The sequence below is a fragment of the Garra rufa genome, chromosome 1 (assembly GCF_049309525.1).
Source record: "Garra rufa chromosome 1, GarRuf1.0, whole genome shotgun sequence".
NCBI classification, from domain to species: domain Eukaryota; kingdom Metazoa; phylum Chordata; class Actinopteri; order Cypriniformes; family Cyprinidae; genus Garra; species Garra rufa.
Genome location: NC_133361.1, coordinates 19,570,790 through 19,591,560, shown reverse-complemented (window position 1 = coordinate 19,591,560; position 20,771 = coordinate 19,570,790). Strand labels below are relative to the sequence as shown.

The window sequence follows — 20,771 nt, the reverse complement described above, 5'->3', positions numbered from 1 at the left end:
TACATTGTTTTATGTCATGGTGGGTTTTTTAATTACTGAACTGAACTTTTTTTAAATAATAATCTATGGTCCAAACAGGTTGATTATGAAAATCTGCTTAATTGTCTTGAAAATAATCAAGAATCTTAATATCTTTCAGCTCCTAGAAATAAACCTAATTTTATTTATGCAAAATATAATTTCTTTTTAACTCTGGAGAGAAATATGACCTGAGCAATGAGATTCACTTACCTAAATTTGGCTTAATTTAATTTTCTAACTACTTGCTCCAAGAGTTGTTTTCTTCATCTTAAACTTGTCAAACTTTTTTTCCTCTATTACAGTGACGTGACATATGAAGAAGTTTCTTTGATTATAACATTGTCTGTTTGTTTCATAGAGGTGACATAATCAGTAACATGAGACTTGTCCAATCACTTCATCCTCATGTGAAACTTTCTCTCACCATTGGCAGGTCTAGTGGCAAAAGTAATTGCTTTTAACATGAATGCATCATTACATCAATCATTAGTCATTTTGCATGCATTTTAAGCATGTAAACAGAGTTTAAATGAGTGGGACAGTGTGTCTAATTTATGCTGTAACGACATCAGGTCTCTAAAGATACCATATGTTTCACCATTCAACCCAATTCAGGTGATGGAACGAGGGAAATTGGCCTTGATTTGTTGGGAATCGGTGCTCGTCTGTCCCCAGAGGCTGCATCAGGGTGTTTGTGAGGATGTAATTAACTCACACTGATGTTTAGATGTGTCTTCAGAGCAAACAGGATAACACTCAGGCCCAGATTACTGTCAGCATCGTCTTGCATATATTAACACCAGACAATTGAATGACGCTTGATGACAATCTGCCGAGACGGAGAAGGTTGAATGTGTAGCGTTTACACATACACAATGCATTAAGTCTTGAATGAAAATGAAACTTGGATATATTTTATAGTCAGTATGCAGCTTGTATAGCAGTATAGATTTACTGTCTTCTGAAAATAACTCAACATACAGCCATTATTGTCAAAATAGCTGGCAACAAAAGTGAGTACACCTTAAGTGAACTTGTCCAAAGTCTCAATATATTGTGTTAGCAACATTGTATCTGGCACTGCCTTAATCATCCTGGGCATGGAATTGACCAGAGCTGCACAGGTTGTTGCTGGGATCCTCTTCCACCTCTCTATAATGACATCACAGAGCTGCTGGATATTAGACACATGGTGCTTCTTCACCTTACGCTTGAGGATGCCCCACAGGTGCTTAATAGGGTTCAGGTCTGGAGAAATACTTGGCCACCCCTTCACCTTCACCTTCAGCTTCCTCAGCAAGGCAGTTGTCATCTTGATAGTGTGTTTGGGATCGTTATCATGTTGGAAAACTGCTGTTCGCCTAGTTTCTGGAGGGAAGGCATCATGTTCTGCTTCAGAATGAAATCCATGTTTCCCTCAGTGAACTACAGCTCCCCAGTACCAGCAGCACTCATGCAGGCCCAGACCATGATGCTACCACCACCATGCTGGACTGTAGGCAAGACACAATTTTCTTGGTACTCCTCACCAGGGCATCGCCACACATCTTATCATATAATCTCATCAAACCACAGGACATAGTTCCAGTAATTCATGCTCTTGGACAGGTTGTCTTCAGCAAACTGTTTGCGGGCTTTCTTGTGAGCCAGCCTCACAAGCGTATGGTCTGAGCACTGACAAGCTGACCTTCTACTTCTGCAACCTTTAAAGCAATGCTGGCAGCACTCATGCATCTATTTTTGAAGCCAGGTTCTGCACCTGATGCACTGAACAAGTGCTTAACTTTGTTGATCAACCCTTGCAAGGCCTGTTATGAATGAAACCCATCTTGGAAAACCTCTGTATGACCCTGACCACTGTAGTGTATATCGGTTTAAGGGTGTTACTGAACCTCTAATAGCCTTGGCCATCTTTGTGGAGAGCAACAATTCTAATTCTCAAATCCTCAGAGAGTTCTTTGCCATGAGATGCCATGTTGAACATCCAGTGGTCAGTATGAGAGAATTGTACTTAAAGGACCTAATTTCATCTGCTCTAATACAAGATATACAACTTTGTATGGTCCTGTAAAGCAGACAAAAACATAAACATGATGAACTGGACATGTGGCTTTGCATGGTTAAACATCATACTGCCTTTATCACTTAGGGTGTACTCACAGTAAATCTATACTGCTATACAAGCTGCTCATTGACTACTCTAAAATGTATCCAAGTTTTATTTCTATAGTATTGTCCCTAGAATTTTTACTGTATTTTACGATTAAAATCACAGATATTAATAAATAAACTTTTAAGCTGATAACAGCTGGTTTAAGCTTGTTTGTGCTTTTCGCAGGTCTCCCAGCTTGACCAGCTAAGACCAGTCTGACCAGTTAAAAAGTGGCCAAAAAACACTTTAAAACCAGCCTGGGAGATCAGCCAAACAACCAATCAGTTTAGGCGGGTTTTAGCTGTTTTACAATAGCAATAGACAGCAATACACCATAAGTCTCATTGTACAAAAGTTTTTAAAAGGTTATGGGATTTTTGGTGGTTTTGATAGTCTGCTTCATGAAAACCTTAGGTTGGATTAGATGGCTGCATGTGCTTTTGCTATTAGTGTGTTACTGTACCCACAGCGGTTTTTATTTTATTTATTGACTTCAATTGACTGATGAGTCGAAATTGAACCTCCAGCATTGTTTTAGGCTTTGTGGATATGCTGGTTAGCTAGTTAAACTCTGTATAAAGGTAAACTGTTCTAAATCTCTAAAGCAGTGAACGTGAGGTGTACAGTAAAACAGCCCACTCAAGTAGTTTAATGTAGACAGGCCACGCGGGCCCGAAAGCACTCCAGTCCTGCGATGTTTGAGCTGAAGAAGGTGGAACGGTAGAGCTGCGCTCAGAGCCTTACAGCCAACTGGGGCAGTGAAACCAGGTCGCCCCCACGTGAGGAGAACTTCTGTTAAAAAAGGCCTTCTCCTGGAAGGGAAAGACTAATTATACTTCCTTCCAAAGTCACACTCTCTCTCTTTCTTTCTATCTGTCTCTGTGGCGCGCTCAGAGACCGCGAGGCAGAGCAAATACGCTGACATTGACACAGTTAAGACGCCATTTCAGGCTCCTTATGTGAGGAGAGATGGCCTCCGGGTCTGCTGGATTCCGCCGCATTGGCGTGCGCCGGTTTCAGATAGCAGGCCGTCAGAACTGACGGTCCGACCTGGTTCAACATCTGAATAAATGTTTATTTATCAAAGAAACTTTAGGATGACCATGGCACTCTTTCAGATTAAAAAGCCTTTGATGGCTGCATCGAAAACATCCAAAACTTGCCATCTGGTGATAAAGGCTTTTTATGTGAAAGAGTGCCATGGTCATCCTAAAGTTTTCTTTGATGGACTGTTACAAACTGTAGTCCAGAGAGCCCTTGACCTGAAGGTTTTCCAGAGATGCACTCTCTGCTATTGGACTTGAAAATGTTTATTCATGTTCATGGAGCATCATCTGGGTTTAATAAGCACTGAAGTTGCTGAAATGACTTGTGCACTATACTCTAGTTATAAAACTGAAACTAAAATTCAAACCATTAAAAAAAAAAAAAAACACTACTTGAAATAACTAAAATAATATAACATTTCTCCTAGTTGCCAAATAATGTATCCATCTATACCAGTTTGAATAAGTAAAAATGCAAACTAAGCCAGGTGCTTTGACAGTTTATAAAATGACAAAAATGTGTTTATTTGTCCGTTTATATTTTTGTTCTTTGATTTAATTTGAATCTATTATTTGCAATAAATAAATCCATAAACAAATAAGTAAAATAACAAATATGCAATTATTTAATTAAAAAAAATACATTAATTTAACAGTATTTTACTGTAAAAATACAATAAATATATCACTAGATCTATTAGAGTTCTTCACCATGTATACTCAGGAAATTTACCGTAACCACAGAATATGATTTGGATGCATTATTCATTAATTAATTCATTCATTCATTCATTCATTCATCTTTATAACAAAATTAATCAATTATTCAAATATGTATTTGTTGATTTTTTTAAAATAAATACAAACAATTAAATTAATAAAATATGTATTCATTTATTTATTTAGTTATTTATCACAGTTGCAGTAAGTTAAAAAACAAACAAAGCCAGGTGCTTTGGCAGTTTATAAAATGTGTTTGTTTGTTTGTATATATTTTTAATCTATTATATGCAATAAATAAATGCATAAACAAATAAGTAAATTAACAAATATGCAATTATTTATTTAAAAAATACATTTATTTAACATTACACAAAAATTACACAAAATACATAATTAGATATATTATATTTCTTCACCATGTATACTCAGGAAATTTACAGTAAATCTACAGTATTTTACTGTTAAAATTACATTTTTTTACAGTTTAACTTATGGATCTCATTCACACATGTGAATTCATGCTTTGCACATTGTAAGCAGTTAAACGGCGAATCATATTCTGTGGTAAATGAATCAATTTATGGTAAGTTTTGTGTGAACTTTCTTCTAAGATGGCGCTGCTGTGTTCAGACGCCGTTCGGGTCGCTCTGCTGAGATTTTGCTTTAACCTTCTTTTTTACTCACTTTTACTGTCCAAATCATATTCTGTGGTAAATGATTCAATTTACGGTAAGTTTTGTGTGAACTTTCTTCTAAGATGGCGCTGCTGTGTTTGGATGCCGTTCGGGTCGCTCCACTGAGATTTTGCTTTAACCTTTTTTTTTTACTCACTTTTACTTTCTCTTTTTACATATTTCACGTCGGCACTGATCACTTACAACATAGAAACACTTTTGGACATTGGAAACCGCTACACCAACCTGTTCCAGGACACTTTATCCACGAATCCTGCGTGGCCTCTGGAGATTCTTCAGAACGCGGAGATAAACAACAACCCTCCAAGGCGACAGATCAAGAAACACCGCGGGAAGCACGCTGGAATTCGAGTCAGACTCAGGAAAAGGGCTCACAGTCCTCCCCTTCCAAGCATTCTCCTCGCTAATGTCCAATCCTTGGAGAATAAGATGGACGATCTTAGAGCCAGGATTACTTTTCAACGGGACATTAGGGACTGTAAAATCCTTTGTTTGTCAGAAACGTGGCTTTCTTCCTCGGTCCCGGACACTGCTGTAACGCAGAGTGATAACTTCTCTGTTTTTCGGGCCGACAGAACAGCAGAGGCCGGTAAATCCAGGGGTGGAGGAGTGTGTTTCATGATTAACAAGAAATGGTGTGATCCCAGGAATATCTCCATTCTGTCGCATTCCTGCTCGCCTCATCTGGAACATCTTTCCATTATTTGCCGTCCATTATCTGCCCCGGGAGTTTTCGTCGATCATTGCTACTGCTGTATACATTCCACCACAGGCAGACACTGGCTTGGCTTTGTCTAAACTTCACGATGTGCTCAGCGGCTACATTAACAAACATCCTGACGCTGCCTTTATCATCGCGGGAGATTTCAACAAAGCTAACCTCAGGCAGGTCATGCCGAACTTTCATCAACATGTATCCTGTCCAACTAGAGGACACTGTCACACTGGATCATTGCTACACTCAGTTCAAGAATGCCTATAAAGCCCGCTCACTACCGGCTTTTGGCAAATCGGACCATGCCGCCATTTTCCTAACACCGGAATATAAACAAAGGTTCGTTCAGGATCCTCCGGTGCAGAGAGTAGTGGCACGCTGGTCCTCCCATTCAGAGACTATGCTGCAGGCGGCGCATGATGAAGTCGACTGGGACATGTTCCGGGCAAGTTCTCCTGACGTCAGCGAGTTCACGGATGTAGCTTTGAGCTTTGTAAACACGCTAAACGAGCAAGCTACAGAAACAATAACGATAAGGACATTCTCCAATCAGAAACCGTGGGTGGACAGAACAATCCACGCTGCGGTTAACACACGCACTGCCGCTTACAATGAGGCTCTTCTGACTGGGAATATGAGCGAGTACAAAGGATCGTGCTATGCTCTCCAACGCACAGTAAGAGCCGTTAAACACAAATATAAAGAGAGAATTGAGTCTCATTTCCAGCTCAATGACTCTCAGAGGATGTGGCAAGGACTGAGGACCATCTGTACCTTGGGGAACAAATCCTCCGCAGAGGTGAGGGCAGATCCGTTGCTGGCCGACGAGTTAAACATCTTCTATGGCCGCTTCGATTGCAACGGCGGCGGCGCGACTCTGCCGACCAGTGTGTCAGGAAGCAGTAGGCAGAGCTGCGATGATCCTGTAATCACCGTGTCGGAGGATGAGGTTCGGAGGGCACTAAAGAGAGTGAACGTCAGGAAAGCGGACGGACCTGATGGGATAACCGGCCGTGTCCTGAGGTCCTGCGCCGATCAGCTCGCTGGTTTGTTCACTTGCCACCTCTGTGGTTCCCACCTCATTCAAAAAATCCATTATTATCCCTGTGCCTAAGAATAATAAACCTTCTTGCCTGAATGACTACCGCCCAGTTGCCCTCACATCTATAGTCATGAAGGTTTTTGAGAGACTTGTAAAGAGCCACATCTGCTCCTCTATACCTGATACTCTGGACCCCCTTCAGTTTGCCTATCGCACAAATAGATCCACGGACGATGCCATTTCCCACGTCCTCCACTCTTCCCTCACACACTTGGACAGTAACAATGGGAATTATGTAAGGCTGCTATTCATTGATTATAGCTCAGCTTTCAACACTATAGTCCCCATTAAGCTGGCATCTAAACTCACAGACCTCGGCCTAAACTCCTCACTCTGTGACTGGATTCAAGACTTCCTCACCGGCAGACCTCAAGTGGTGAAAATTGGCCAGTTCACCTCAAACTCCATCACCCTGAACATAGGAGCCCCACAGGGCTGTGTCCTGAGTCCCCTGCTCTACTCTCTCTACACACAACTGCGTGTCCTCTCACAGCTCCACATCCATTATCAAATTCGCTGATGATACTGTGGTTCTGGGCCTCATCTCCAGCAACGATGAGACCGCATACTTGGATGAGGTAGAGAGGCTCACATCATGGTGCTAGGACAACTGTCTCTCTCTGAATGTGAGCAAAACTAAAGAGCTGATCATGGACTTTAGGAAGAGACAACAGCAGCCCTATACTCCTCTTATGATCAGTGGGACCCCCGTGGAGAGGGTGAGTAGCTTCAAGTACCTCGGTGTAATCATCTCCGAGAACCTTACTTGGACTACACACATCCAAACACAGGTTAATAAAGCCAGGCAAAGACTGTACCATCTGCGACAGCTGAGGAAATTCAGGGTCTCACCAGCAATCCTGAAAACTTTCTATTCAGGGACCATAGAAAGCGTACTGACTCCCAGTGCATCTCAGCGTGGTATGGAAACAGCTCAAATCAGGACTGCAAAGCACTACAAAGAGTTGTGCGCTTAGCTGAACGCATCTCAGGGTCTGCTTTCCCCTCTTTGCAGGACATCTACCTCAAACGCTGCAAAAATAGAGCTGTTAAAATCTTCAAGGACTTAAATCACCCTGGTAACCGCCTATTCACTTTGCTTCCATCTGGTAAGCGCTTCCGTAGCTTGATGGCAAAAACACAGCTTTCAGATCTAATTCACATGAACTTATTCATACTCTTGGTCACCAGCTTTGATTTTTACCCACTAAGGTAGCACAATCTTAATGTTACAAAGTTCATAAAACAAAGTCCCATTCTGGCAATGTCAATTTTATGGTTGTTCACTGTGATTTTATAAGATGTCTTGTTCTTTTTAACTTACAAAAGCTATAAATGCAACTGTATTTTGCTGTAAATTGACATGAATTTCCCTATTAGAGCTCTCACAGGTTTTTTTTTTTTCCCCCTTTTTTTTTTCCACTAGGGTAAGGGGACCCTACCACGTTTGCAATCTTTACCATTAAAATTAGGATTTGCCTATTAATGCTTTCAGCCACCAACCTTTTTGGTCACTAAATTTGATTTGTAAGCACTAAGGCAGTGGTTCCCAAACTGGGGGGCGCGGCAAGGCAGGTGTACAGTCAGCCGATTTTTATAGAGATTCGAAAGAGATAAACGGCCGAAACTATCTGCCGCGTCGCTCGGCAGTATTCAGCGCGCACTACTCAATGTGTGATGCTCTGATCAGTATTCCGCTCTATGAATGTGCGTTCCGTTGAGCTGCTCACAGCCCTTTTGAATGCTCCATTCGTGTACCACTTATGCTCAACGGAAAAGCTAAGTCCGCTCAAATAACGCGCAGACAAACAATGTCTATGTATACTTGTTCCTGTTTGCAATAGCGCCACATACTGTGCTGTAACCATAGGCGGATTAACCATATGGGCAATTGGGCAAGTGCCCAGGGGCTCCACATCCAGGGGGGGGCACCACGCAAATAAATTTTCTCCCGTAAGACGTCTGTTTAGCCATGGCCTATATATACCCTTTCATCAGAACGTACTAAGCCAGTGGATGCACGATCTATCGCCAGATTCACACAAACTGCTATAGGCTACTATATAATATATGCAAAACCATATATTACTCAACCAGATTCTAGGAGCATGCTGTGCGGTGCGTCGTGCAAATCCCGTCTCTTCAACTAAAATTAAAATGCCTCACTTATGTGTGAATTCGCTACAGAGCGTCAGCCTTGCGCTTTCATGTTGTCTTTCTTTTTTTTTTTTTTTGTATGCCTCCTTTGGCCTTGGTAAGAGCTTACATCCTTGCTGACATTGTTTTAATGCACTTTCCACAGTCTCTGTACTGTACATCCAAATGCAGTCTTTGTGCAATCTATCTTTGAATCCATTCAATCCCAAAAATAATTATGTTTTAGCATAAGAAGATCTTACACATACTGGTGGATTAACATTAAAAATTATTTTGGTAATCACTTAGTTTGGGGCAGCTGTGGTACAAGCCTTACACTTGGGGGCTGGTCCAAGAAATTTGTTAACCACAGTTAGGCATGGGCAGTATTTCAAAAACATGTATTTGAAATACAAAATACTATTTTGTATTTAAATACATTTAATCTTTAGTATTTTTTTTATTTTCAAAATACATAAATTACTTTTTGCCAATCAACCTCTTTATTAGGCTGCTGATTTCCTGTATCAACAAGTATACAAAATACCAAATACAAAAATACTAAGATAAAATGTAATTAAATACAAAATACATTTGATTATACTGTAAATACATTGCACTCAGTCACATGGGAAGGGGAGGGGAGGGGGGGGGGGTTGTTATTATGCAAAAAGGGGGCCTGGCATAAAAAGTTTGGGAACCACTGCACTAAGGCAACACTACCCCAAAGTTACAAAATTCGCCTGGAATGACAAATTTTGCCCGATGAAGCCCAATATAACTACACATGCTCCAAAAACTGCATTAGCTCCGAAAACACCATTAACTCCAGCCAGCAGAATCTCAGATTGCCGCTGCGCAGAAAATCCATGAGGCAGTTGGGTCTCGAGTCAGAAAGCGTGTCCTTCGGGCCAAAGAGCAAAAACATTAATAGAATTTGAATCCCATTAGGCTGGTGTGGGTGGGGTGTGTTGCTCTAACGCCATATTGCGGAGGAACATTGATTAATGGCTTTTGTTTGCTGCTATAGAGCTTGCAGGCCTGAGGTCCCGAAAAACCTGTGAGACTGAACCTCCACTGTTCATAATATCACAAAGCGCAATTAAACTTGTGTATGTGTGTGAAAGAGAGAAAAGGATTGCTGGTTGCAAGAGGCAAGAACCTCCTCAAATGGGAAAACAACAGAAACAATAGCCTAAACGGGGCAAATTGGTTTAATCTCTTGGGGTCCGGTGTGTTTGTATCTTTAAACTGAAAGAAACACTAAACAAGGCTTTATTTCAAGGCTGAGCCGCATTTGGGTAGTGTTTTTTTCTTTTTGGAGAGCAGTGAAATAATCTTCTACTTTTTTTTTCACAGAGCGCTGGCGGACATTTTGAGACAGCAGGGGCCCGTTCCCATATCACAGTACGAACATGAAAACATTGCTATAGACACCTCGCCCAAAGAGAACACGCCTGTACGGACATCCAAGAACCACTACACGCCAGTGCACAACAAAAACAACCACGGTAGGTGGCGGCACTTTTGTGTTCTTGATGGAAATTACTTGTTTTAGACCAGGGGTGCTCAACCCTGTTCCTGGAGATCTACCTTCCTACAGTGTTCAGCTCCAACCCTGATCAAACACACCTGAACCAACTAATTAGGATCTGAAGGAGCACTTGATCATTACAGACAGCTGTGCTTGATCAAGGTTGGAACTAAACTCTGCAGGAAGGTAGATCCTGTTTTAGACACTAACATGAACTATGGTACTACCGTGTTTTTTTTTTTTTTTTTTTTCCTGAGGTCACCATTAGAATGGCATTTATCACATGTTACAATTTCTAATGAATGTGGAATTCTTTTTGGAATAGACCTTTTTCACAGAAACCGGAAATACGCAATCGCAGGGTATGCGGACTTCCTGTGTAATGTCAACACAGCAGAAAGCCGGGTAATTTAAAATTAAAATGGAGAGCGTCTACACAACTTCCCTCGCTGGTTTGCCAAAGATAACTTTTGCCGACATCATAAGAGTCGTGTAAGAAAACTCCGTCACAAAGAGGAACAAATTGGATAAAGGATATACATTTTTCCACTAAGAGTTTATCCGCGTTTATACACGCTTAACGTGGCTTAACGTACGTAAAAAACGACCAGGAAACCCCAAATTTCTGTCATACCTTACTTGGAACAAACACTAACTACTGTCAAAAGAACGAGCCCTTATTCCACAGATAAAGTGCATAATATCACGTTTTTCTCCCCCATAGAAGCCCATTATAAGGAAACAGCTTGGTTTAACTTACCTTAACAGCGACCAGGGAAGAGCAAACTTCTGTTAAATTTCACTTATAATAAACACTTTCTGTTCTCAAAAGAATGAGCTCTCATTCAGCATATAAAGTGACCCCCCCCCCCCCATAGAAGTCCATTATACAAAAAAAAAAAAGCTTAACGTGGCTTAAAATTTTACTTATAATAAACACTTTCTTCTGTCAAAAGAATGAGCTCTTATTGAGCATATAAAGTGAATAATATCACGCTTTTCTCCCTATAGAACTCCATTAAGGAAAAAGCTTAACATGGTTTGTTATAATGGACTTTTATGGGGGCGATCACTTTATATGCTGAATTAGAGCTCGTTCTTTTGACAGCAGCAAGTATTCATTATAAGTGAAATTTAACATAAGTTTGGTTTTCCCTGGTCGCTGTTGATGTACGTAAACCACGTTAAGCTGTTTCCTTATAATGGGCTTCAATGGGGGAGAAAACGCTTAACGTGATATTATTCACTTTATCTGTGGAATAAGGGCTTGTTCTTTTGATAGTAGTTAATGTTTGTTCCACGTAAGGTTTGACAGAAACTTGGGGTTTCCTGATCGTTTTTTACATACATTAAGCCACGTTAAGCGTTTTTCACGTTGTTTAACTGGTTACCGGCATACCGGGGCGGAAATAGGTTTACACGGCAATTACGTATTTCCGGCGCAAAATACGGAAGTTGTGAGAAAGGTCTATGTTCCAAAAATTTGAAATAAGTTACTATGGCAACTGGGTAAACATTAAAGTTTAATATTAACAAGAAGGGGTTATCGACCACAAAACCAATCTTAAGTAGCACAGGTATATTTGTAGCAATAGCCAAAAATACATTGTATGGGTCAAAATGATAAGTTTTTCTTTTATGCCAAAAATCCTTAGGATATTAAGTAAAGATCATGTTCCATAAAGGTAATTTGTAAATTTCCTACCATAAATATATCAAAACTGAATTATTGATTAGTAATATGCATTGCTAAGAACTTCTAAATTTCCTCAATATTTTGATTTTTTGGCAGCCTCGTATTTCAGATTTTCAACTAGTTGTATCTCGGCCAAATATTTTCCTACATTAACAAACCATACATCAATGGAAAGCTTTTTTATTCTGCTTTCAGGTGAGGTATAAATCTCAACTTTTAATAATTGAACCTTATGACTGGTTTTGTGGTCCAGGGTCACATTTCGAATTTGGATTTGCCTTCCCATTGCTCATATAGTAGAGCAGGGTTTCCCAGTCATGTTCATGTTTTCATGTCTTTTATTTTGTATTTGATTCATGCTGTTAGTGTCTTGCTTCCCTTTCCCTCATGTATTCCTGCTATTGGTTCCTCTGTTCAATGTGTCATGCTTTCATCAGTTTAGGTCTTGCCATATGGTTCTCTGTTCTGTTTTTTCACTGGTTGCTATAGTCTGGTTCTTTGTTTCTCATTGGTTGGTTTGTGTCATGTTACCTACTTTGTTTGGTATAAGTAGCCCTCATGTTTCCATAGTTCCTTGTCGTGTAGTGAAGTTGTAGTCCGCTGTCGGTGAGTTTCTGTTCCATGCCAAGTCTGTTCATGCCAAGTCTGTTCATGCCAAGTCAAGTCAAGTCAAGTCAAGTCAAGTCAAGTCAAGTCAAGTCAAGTCATTTCATTGTTTGGATTTCTGGATTTCACATCACTGTAAAAAAGCTGCACTTGGGTTCTCAACTTCAACTTGCCTTCATTGGACTCTTTACAGTGAATTTCTTCTTTCAGATGAATACAGTCGGAGGTTCTTGAAAGAACCATCTCTTTCTTACCTTTTTATAGTCTGAAGAACCTTCTTTCGCCACAAAGAACCTTTTGTGAAACAGAAAGGTTCTTCAGATGTTAAAGGCTCTTTATAGGAAAAAAATTCTATGGCATTGTGAAGCACCTTTATTTTTAAGAGTGTACTGTTTTAAAAGTGCTTAAAATGCTCTGTAGATTTTCCAGTAAGAAAATGCCAGTGTTATCCTCCTGTTCACGGGCATTGTAATTTCATAGGGAAAACATAGAATTAATTTGTTATTTTTATCTTGCAAAGATTATGCTTTCTTCTTCTGTTTTACACACATTGTTTTTATGAAAATGGATATAGTACTGTATTTTCTAGATTCGGCCCCTCACTTGAGTCAAAAAGTTCACCTCTGTTCTAGTAGGTATTGGCTTGAAGTCTAAGTTGGCTCTTGTAAAGATTAAACCCAAATGTGAACACATTTATAAGGCAACTATTTCAATTGGACTATGGTCTGTTTGCTATTTTTGCCTGGATGTTGCAGCAGAGACAAAATGTCTATTATGTTGCAGTTCATATCACTGTTGCAATATGTGACAGAATCACAAATAATGCTTTTGATCCACATTAGCTGCTTTCAAAATCGCATACTGTGTAGTTGGTACTACATTACAATTAGAAAAGTAGGTTAATATAGTATGAATATGGGTTTGAATGAAATCTGGATGTGCTATATCCACTATGTTGTTACTGTCAAGCGACCTACCAGCGTCAGTTGCATTGCTTTACTTTCATTCATAAATCCTTATGGAATCCTTACTAACCCTTATGGGATTGTAAAATGTCCATCAGATGCACACTTTAGAATCTCGGCAGAAATAGTAGGTCATCTGGGTAAGTTTGGTATACTGTTTTTCGAATACTATGAATACTGCTCTTTTTGTTTTTCGCCTACTGTGTAATATGATAGTAGACACATTGCATTCCTATGTTTGTGTAGGAATCTTTTATATCAGATTCAGGACTGAATCTGATATAAAAGTCATCAAGAGTTTGTTGATCAGTCATATATTGCTACCTTTTTGTCCTGTTCTTTATAAAAAGATGAGACAAACCTTATAAATGCCACTCTAAAGGTTTGAGTCGTGAATGATGCAGCAAGTGAGTAAACTTTAAACAGACGTATCGCTTAGACAAACACTAACGTTATACACTCACAAGAGCCCTGCAGTAGATCATGGTGCTTGCAACCCAGGGATTGCATGATCTGCTAAAATGCAAAACTTCAATCTCGCTTTAAATAAAAGCATCTGCCAATGCATAAATGCAAATGTGAAATTGTATATAAGTGCATGTGTGTGTGTGGGTCTGCGCATATGCTCAGGAGTTTACATTTGAGGAAACATCTGCCGTGGCCCAAACTTCTCCCTCCATCTCTCTCCCACAGCACGTCTTGAGCGTGTTGTTTCATATTTAAAAGCTCAGCATCACGCTGTTCGCCGTACAAGCTAATAGCAGAGCTCAAATGTGAATGAATTCCCCATTCACACAGAGCTCCGCAGTCAAACAGCCATCAAAACATGCTCCTCTGATGCGCCTCCAGTTCAGTGTTAGCATTAATGCAGATGTACTGTCTCGTTTGTGTTTCAGCTAATCAGTGCTTTGGCTTGTTGTACATCAATATTCAAAACGCTTGTGAATAAACTGTGCAGCTGTATTTGAATGGGGTCAGCTGTTGGGATTAGTGTTTGTCTGAGGAAGATGCTAGTATAAAGTTTACTCACTCACTGCAGCATTCACGACTCAAACCTTTAGAGCGCCACTTATAAAGTTTGTCCTGTAATTTAATTAAAAGCACAGGAAAAAGGCAGCAATGAATGACTGATAAACAAACCCTTTGATGACTTTAATGTCAGATGCTGACTGAATCTGGGTCATTCTAGGCAGTACGTTTTCATGTCCCATTCATATATGGTGTCTTATACTGTATAATATATTATACTGAATAAAGAACTTAGAAACAGTATTAGTTCAGTTCCTGCAATCACAATGATTTATTTACATGGCTACTCCGATGCCCTATTCACCCTCATTGACAACCTGTTGTTAGCATCGGCTAACTAACCCCAGATTTCGGGCTGCAGGGCACAAACCGAGATAAGATATGCAAGGTACGTTCACACTCGGTATCATGATTCAATACACTTTAGGTCAATATCACACCGGACTTCTCCTTTAAGCTTGTCTAATAGATTCAAATTCAAAATTCAAATTCAAATTTATTTCTAGAGCACTGAATAAAACAACAATGTTGACCATAGTGCTGTACAAGCAATAACACAATGAGCAAAGAAAGACAAGTAAAATGAAATATATACCCATATATCTAAGTAAGTAATATAAAAATCTTAAAACAAACACTCGCATCCTTCACACTTATCCTTGATCGAACGCTATCATAAAAAAATATGTTTTCAAATGGCTTTTAAATTGGCCGAGCGTAGGAAGGTCCCTAATATATAACGGCAAACTGTTCCATAATTTAGGGGCTGCGACCGCAAAAGCGCGATCCCCTCTAGATTTCATCTTAGACCGAGGAACAACAAGAAATTTCTGTGATTGAGATCGTAATGATCTCGTTGACTTTTGTTCCTGGATTAGATCGGCAATATAAGATGGGGCTAAACCATGTAGAGATTTAAATACAAATAGTAAAATTTTAAAATTAATCCTAAAAGTAACAGGCAACCAATGCAATGATTTTAACACCGGAGTAATATGATCAAATTTGCAAGTGCTTGTAAGCAGTCTTGCAGCAGCATTCTGGACCATCTGCAGTCTATCTAGAACTTTATTTTGAGCACCACAATATAACGAGTTGCAATAGTCTAATCTCGAAATGATAAATGCATGGATTACTTTTTCCAGATCTTTCTGGGTTAGAAAGGGCTTAATTTTGGAGATCATCCTCAATTTAAAAAAGCTCGTTCTAACAATTTCATTTATCTGCTTATCAAATTTAAGTGCACTGTCACAAATCATCCCCAGATTTTTTACATGATGCTTTCTAAACAGGCTCAAGGGACCCAGCTTAGTTTCAACTGCGTTATCAAGTTCTGAGGGCCCAAAAAGAATCAATTCTGTTTTTGATTCATTTAGGCTCAGAAAATTTGTAGACATCCATGCCTTAACTTCATTAAGACAGGCCAGCAATCTTCCCATGGCAGTGGAGTCATTTGACTTAAATGGTATATACAGTTGTGTATCGTCTGCGTAGCAGTGAAATGACACACTGTATTTACGCAAAATTGAACCCAAAGGAAGCATATAAAGAGAAAAGAGAAGTGGTGCTAAAACAGACCCTTGTGGAATGCCACATGATAAAGGTGATGAAACTGATGTACACTCACCTATACAAATAGAGAAACGTCTATTTATGAGATAGGACTTAAACCAATTTAAGGCAATTCCAGAGATGCCTACACATGTTTCAAGCCGGGAAATAAGAATATGGTGGTCAACTGTGTCAAACGCTGCTGTGAGATCCAACAACAAAAGAACAGTCGCATTCCCTTGATCGGTTGCCATAAAGATGTCATTAAAAACCTTCAATAATACTGTTTCTGTGCTATGGTGCTTCTTAAAACCCGACTGAAGTACTTCACCAATATGATTTTCATCAATAAATGACTCCAGTTGAATCAGAACACATTTCTCTAAAATCTTTGCCAGAAAAGGAAGTTTTGAGATAGGTCTATAATTGCAAAGAACGCTCTTATCCAGATTTTCTTTTTTCAACACGGGCTGAACTACAGCATGTTTACAATACTCGGGAACAATCCCTGAAAGTAAGCTTTTATTTATTATAGAAATCATATATGGGCCGACCGATTCAATAATTTGCTTTAACAAAGGTGTCGGAACAATGTCTTGAGGAGCAGATGTAGGCTTCAACTTAAAAACAATGTCATTAAAAGTGGACATAGAGATAGGCTCAAGTTGCGATAAATTGGCAGTGATTTCTAGTGCATTCAAAGGCACATATGTACACTGCTGTATATTATTCCGAACCTCCGATATGCGATCGACAAAGAAGTGTAAAAAACTTTCACACACATCAATAGATGAAACAGCAGGTGCCTCTAATTTAGGATTCAAAACAGAATCAATTGTTGAAAAAAGAACTCTCGGATTTTGGCGATTTTTCTCAATAACATTTGCGAAAAAGCTTGTCCTAGCAGATTTCACAGCCCGTTGAAATTTAGACAACGAATCTTTCAACATTTCATAAGAGATTTGCAGCTTATCTTTCTTCCATTTCCGTTCACATCTTCTACATTCCCTTCTTAGGGACCTAATTTGTTCGTTTAACCATGGAGCTACTTTGTGCTTTCTATGCACCTGCCTTAGAGGCGCTACCTGATCAAGTGTATCCAAGCAAACAGAATTAAAAATATTAACCGACTCCTCCACGCTAAGATGGGGTGATAAGAGGTCCATTTTTATATTCTGCAAAGAGTCCATAAAAGTTTCATTGAAATCCCCATGTGTAGTTGATTTTATCGAACGAACCAGTCTCTTTGTAGCACAGACTTTTTTCGGTTGACATGGAGGGAGGACAGTAAATAAAACAGGATTGTGATCAGCAACCAGGAGATCATCTATGATAATGTCATTGACTGATAAACCAAGTGACAGAATCAAATCCAACGTGTGTCCATGGATATGTGTAGGACCGTTAACCATTTGCTGAAGGCCAACAGAATCAATGAGATTTAAAAAGTCCTTTGAAAGAGAATTTGTCAGACAGCATATGTGAATGTTGAAGTCCCCCAGTATTAATATTTTGTCATATTTCACAATAATGTCCGTTAAAAACACAGACAGCTCTGAAATAAAGTTCTTATTAAGTCCAGGTGGTCGATAGACAATAGCACATAGCACAGGAGATGACAGCTGCATTTCAAACACTTGAAGTTCAAAACTTGAAAAACGCTCAAAATTGAGCCTATTGCAAGTAAAAATATCCTTAAAAATAGAGGCCACACCACCTCCCCTTCCCGTTTCTCGGGGAGTATTAAAAACTGCAAAATTACTAGGCACCATTTCTCCAAAGGCAGACATATCCCCGGCAGTCAACCAGGTTTCAGTAATAAATAGAAAATCTAAATTTCGAGCTCTAATGAACTCGTTTAAAATGAAGGTCTTGTTTCTCAATGAACGGACGTTTATCAGCGCCAACCTGATTGCTGGTCCCGCATCGTCCACCAAGGCGCCGTAAGACCGCTGCGGGCCAAGCGGTACAGGGCGAAGGTTCCGCAGATTAGCTCCACTCCTGTGGAGACGCAGGGCACGCCAAGGATGGGTCCTCGCGGGCTCCGCCAGTCCGACGGGCTGCACCCACCGCGGCGTCGCTCTCTCCCAGCGCCGATACAACACCCGGCCGCCACGCCATCCCCACAGAAGCACATCCGCTGGGCGAGGCGTTCTCGGAAGAGAGACCAGGTATGCTTTTAGTTTCACCAACTTTCCTCCCCGCTTTCCACGACGGCGCCGTTTCTTTTCCAGAGGAGGCCAGGGTTCGCGTTTCAGCCAGGTGGGAATAATCAGCGGCGGCTTAGTGATTGGGAGCTGCAGCTCGCCTCTTCCATCTTCAAAATATTTCTCGTATGAACTTCGAATATTTAAAAGTGTATGACGATCATAAATCAGTGCGGAGGTAGCGTCATGTATACACACTGTTGTTAATAAAACAACCATAAAAAACAAATACAATAGGGCAGAGAGACGGCACGCCATGAACACCGGCGCCATCTTCAAGCCCTGGATTTATAATAGATGCTCAAATTGCATCTGCCATTGACAGTCCATGTTTTTGGATACGCAAATCCTCATAGCCACTTGTGGGACTTTGGACCAAGACCATGTGTACCAACTTTCATGTTGATAGGACAAACAGGTTCGTAGTTATGGCTGTTGTTATTTTATTTCCCTCTCTTATAGCTACGACTTGTTTCATGTGACCTCAGACATGTTGTGAGTTTGCAAAAGTAGGTTTTTAAAAAATGCAAAATACCAAAAATTTTACCAAATTTGCAGTTTGTTAAGACACTTGAGATGAACGATTGAGGAGTTCTGAACGATTTTGTACTTTTGATCGCTGTAGCGCTCCTGTCAGGCCGATTGGGGTGAGCCTTGGTGACGTTGTAGACAGTGTGATTACTACCATCTCTCCAAGTTTCAAGTCTCTACGACTTGTGGTTTGGTCTGCCTGATCAGTTTTACATGGAGATTGCTGATCCTTGGCCATTCTAACTATTACAATAGATAGTAAAAAACTGTAAAAAACTATTCAGTGAGAAATTTTTTTGTTTGCAGCAGGTTGTAATTGTGGCTATTTGTTAACATTAAATCCATTTTATATATTTGAAAGATTTTTTGCACTTATGTAGTAAACCATGTAAAACCATATATATCTAAAAATATAATTTTAATATATTATTTTACACAAATAGTATTTTTCAATAGTGAGGTTAGATGACCTCAGTAATTTTACATTTTGTGCTACATCTACATGACCAAATGTTTCTGTTTAACACATTGTCTAATGGATCATCATCTTGCACTTGCTAAACTCATAGCAAAATATGTTACAATTTTAAAAATATATCCACATTGTTCTTAAGGGGAGGCATCTTTCTCCATCTTACCCTATTGTGTGTGTGTGTGTGTGTGTGTGTGTGTGTGTGTGTGTGTGTGTGTGTGTGTGTGTGTGTGTGTGTGTGTGTGTGTGTGATTGCATCAGAGGACTGCTGTTTGATCTCCTCTTGTCTCCTGAGAGCTGGTGACAAAGTGCTCCTGCGATCCATAAAACGTCTGTTTTGATTGATTAAATGCCTTTAAATAGGGCACACGGTTTATAAAAAGCCTTCGAACTCAAAGAAATTTGAATGTTTGTTCATCTGATTAATTGGTTGAAAGAAATTCAATCTCTTTTGACTCTCGTATTGATTGCCCATGCAGAGATTCGCTTTCATTTCTCTGGTAGCCCGTCTCTCTGTTCGGTTGACCTCCGTGACCTCAGTTCCTTCAGTCACCCTCCTCTATCCATTAGAGCTTGGGTTAGTGCTATTATAATGCATGTAGATAACTGATGCATTCATCTTAATCCCACACTGGATTTATGAATGATTTACACTGACATTCGTTCTAATATTACAACTATATTTACAACTGTAGTTTCAGACAAACCAAAATCTGTTTTCATTTTTCACAATTATATTGCGTGTGTTTTTGTTGCTCAGCTAGGGGAAAATGTTATTATTAATGCCAAGGTATATCAATTGAATTAGGCTTTTGCATTCGTATTGCCTTTCTGACCCCTAGCTGAGTTTAAATTGCTTTTTAATGGTGGAAAGCCGTGCTGTATTAGATATCCTTTCTCCGTCTGAGCGTTGCATGATACGGTCTGAGGCCTCGTATTCACTGATTTGTAGCGTATAATTATTCCTGTTGTGAGCGCATTACATGCTTATTTAAAAGAGTGTTTTGGGACTAACTTGATTCCAGGAATCACTGAATGAAATTTAATTTGTGGTTGCGGTTACTCTACAAATGTTAAATTAGCTGATGGGATTGTTATAGTCACACTGTGTTTTTACTTTTCACATGGGAAACAGTGTGCTTATTTTTGTGAGTTTTATGTTCTGTCACTTTCAGAACTCAGAATTCATTTTTTCGAAGGTTAGCAAATCACAGCAGAGGTCATTTGCATAAAAGCCTAGAAGTCTTAAAGGAACAGTTGACCCAAAAAATTTAATTTTGCAGATTTTGTTTATCACTCTCAGGCCATCGTAATATGTAGATGAGGTTGTTTCTTCATCAGATTTGAAGAAATGTAGCATTACATCACTTGCTTACCAATGGATCCACTGCAGTGAATGGGTGCCTTCAGAATGAGAGTCCAAACAACTGATAAAAACATCACAACAATTAACAAGTAATCCACACCACTCCAGTCCACCAATTAACATCTTCTGAAGCAAAAAGCTGCTTGTTTGTAAGAAACAATTTCATCATCATTTTTGTCCTCAAACCATTGCTTTTATTAAAATTCTGCTTTTTGGTTCAAATG

General features: G+C 39.6%; 1 protein-coding gene across 2 annotated transcripts in view; it reads left to right on the top strand.

Moving 5' to 3' along the window:
- LOC141343664 (protein shisa-6-like) overlaps positions 1 to 20,771 on the top strand; it is a 161,921-nt gene that overhangs the window by 17,616 nt on the left and 123,534 nt on the right. For both annotated transcript variants that reach the window (XM_073848265.1, XM_073848258.1), the window contains exon 2: positions 9,950 to 10,101. In XM_073848265.1, coding sequence (XP_073704366.1) covers positions 9,950 to 10,101 — 152 coding nt within the window. The remainder of the gene's footprint in view (positions 1 to 9,949; positions 10,102 to 20,771) is intronic.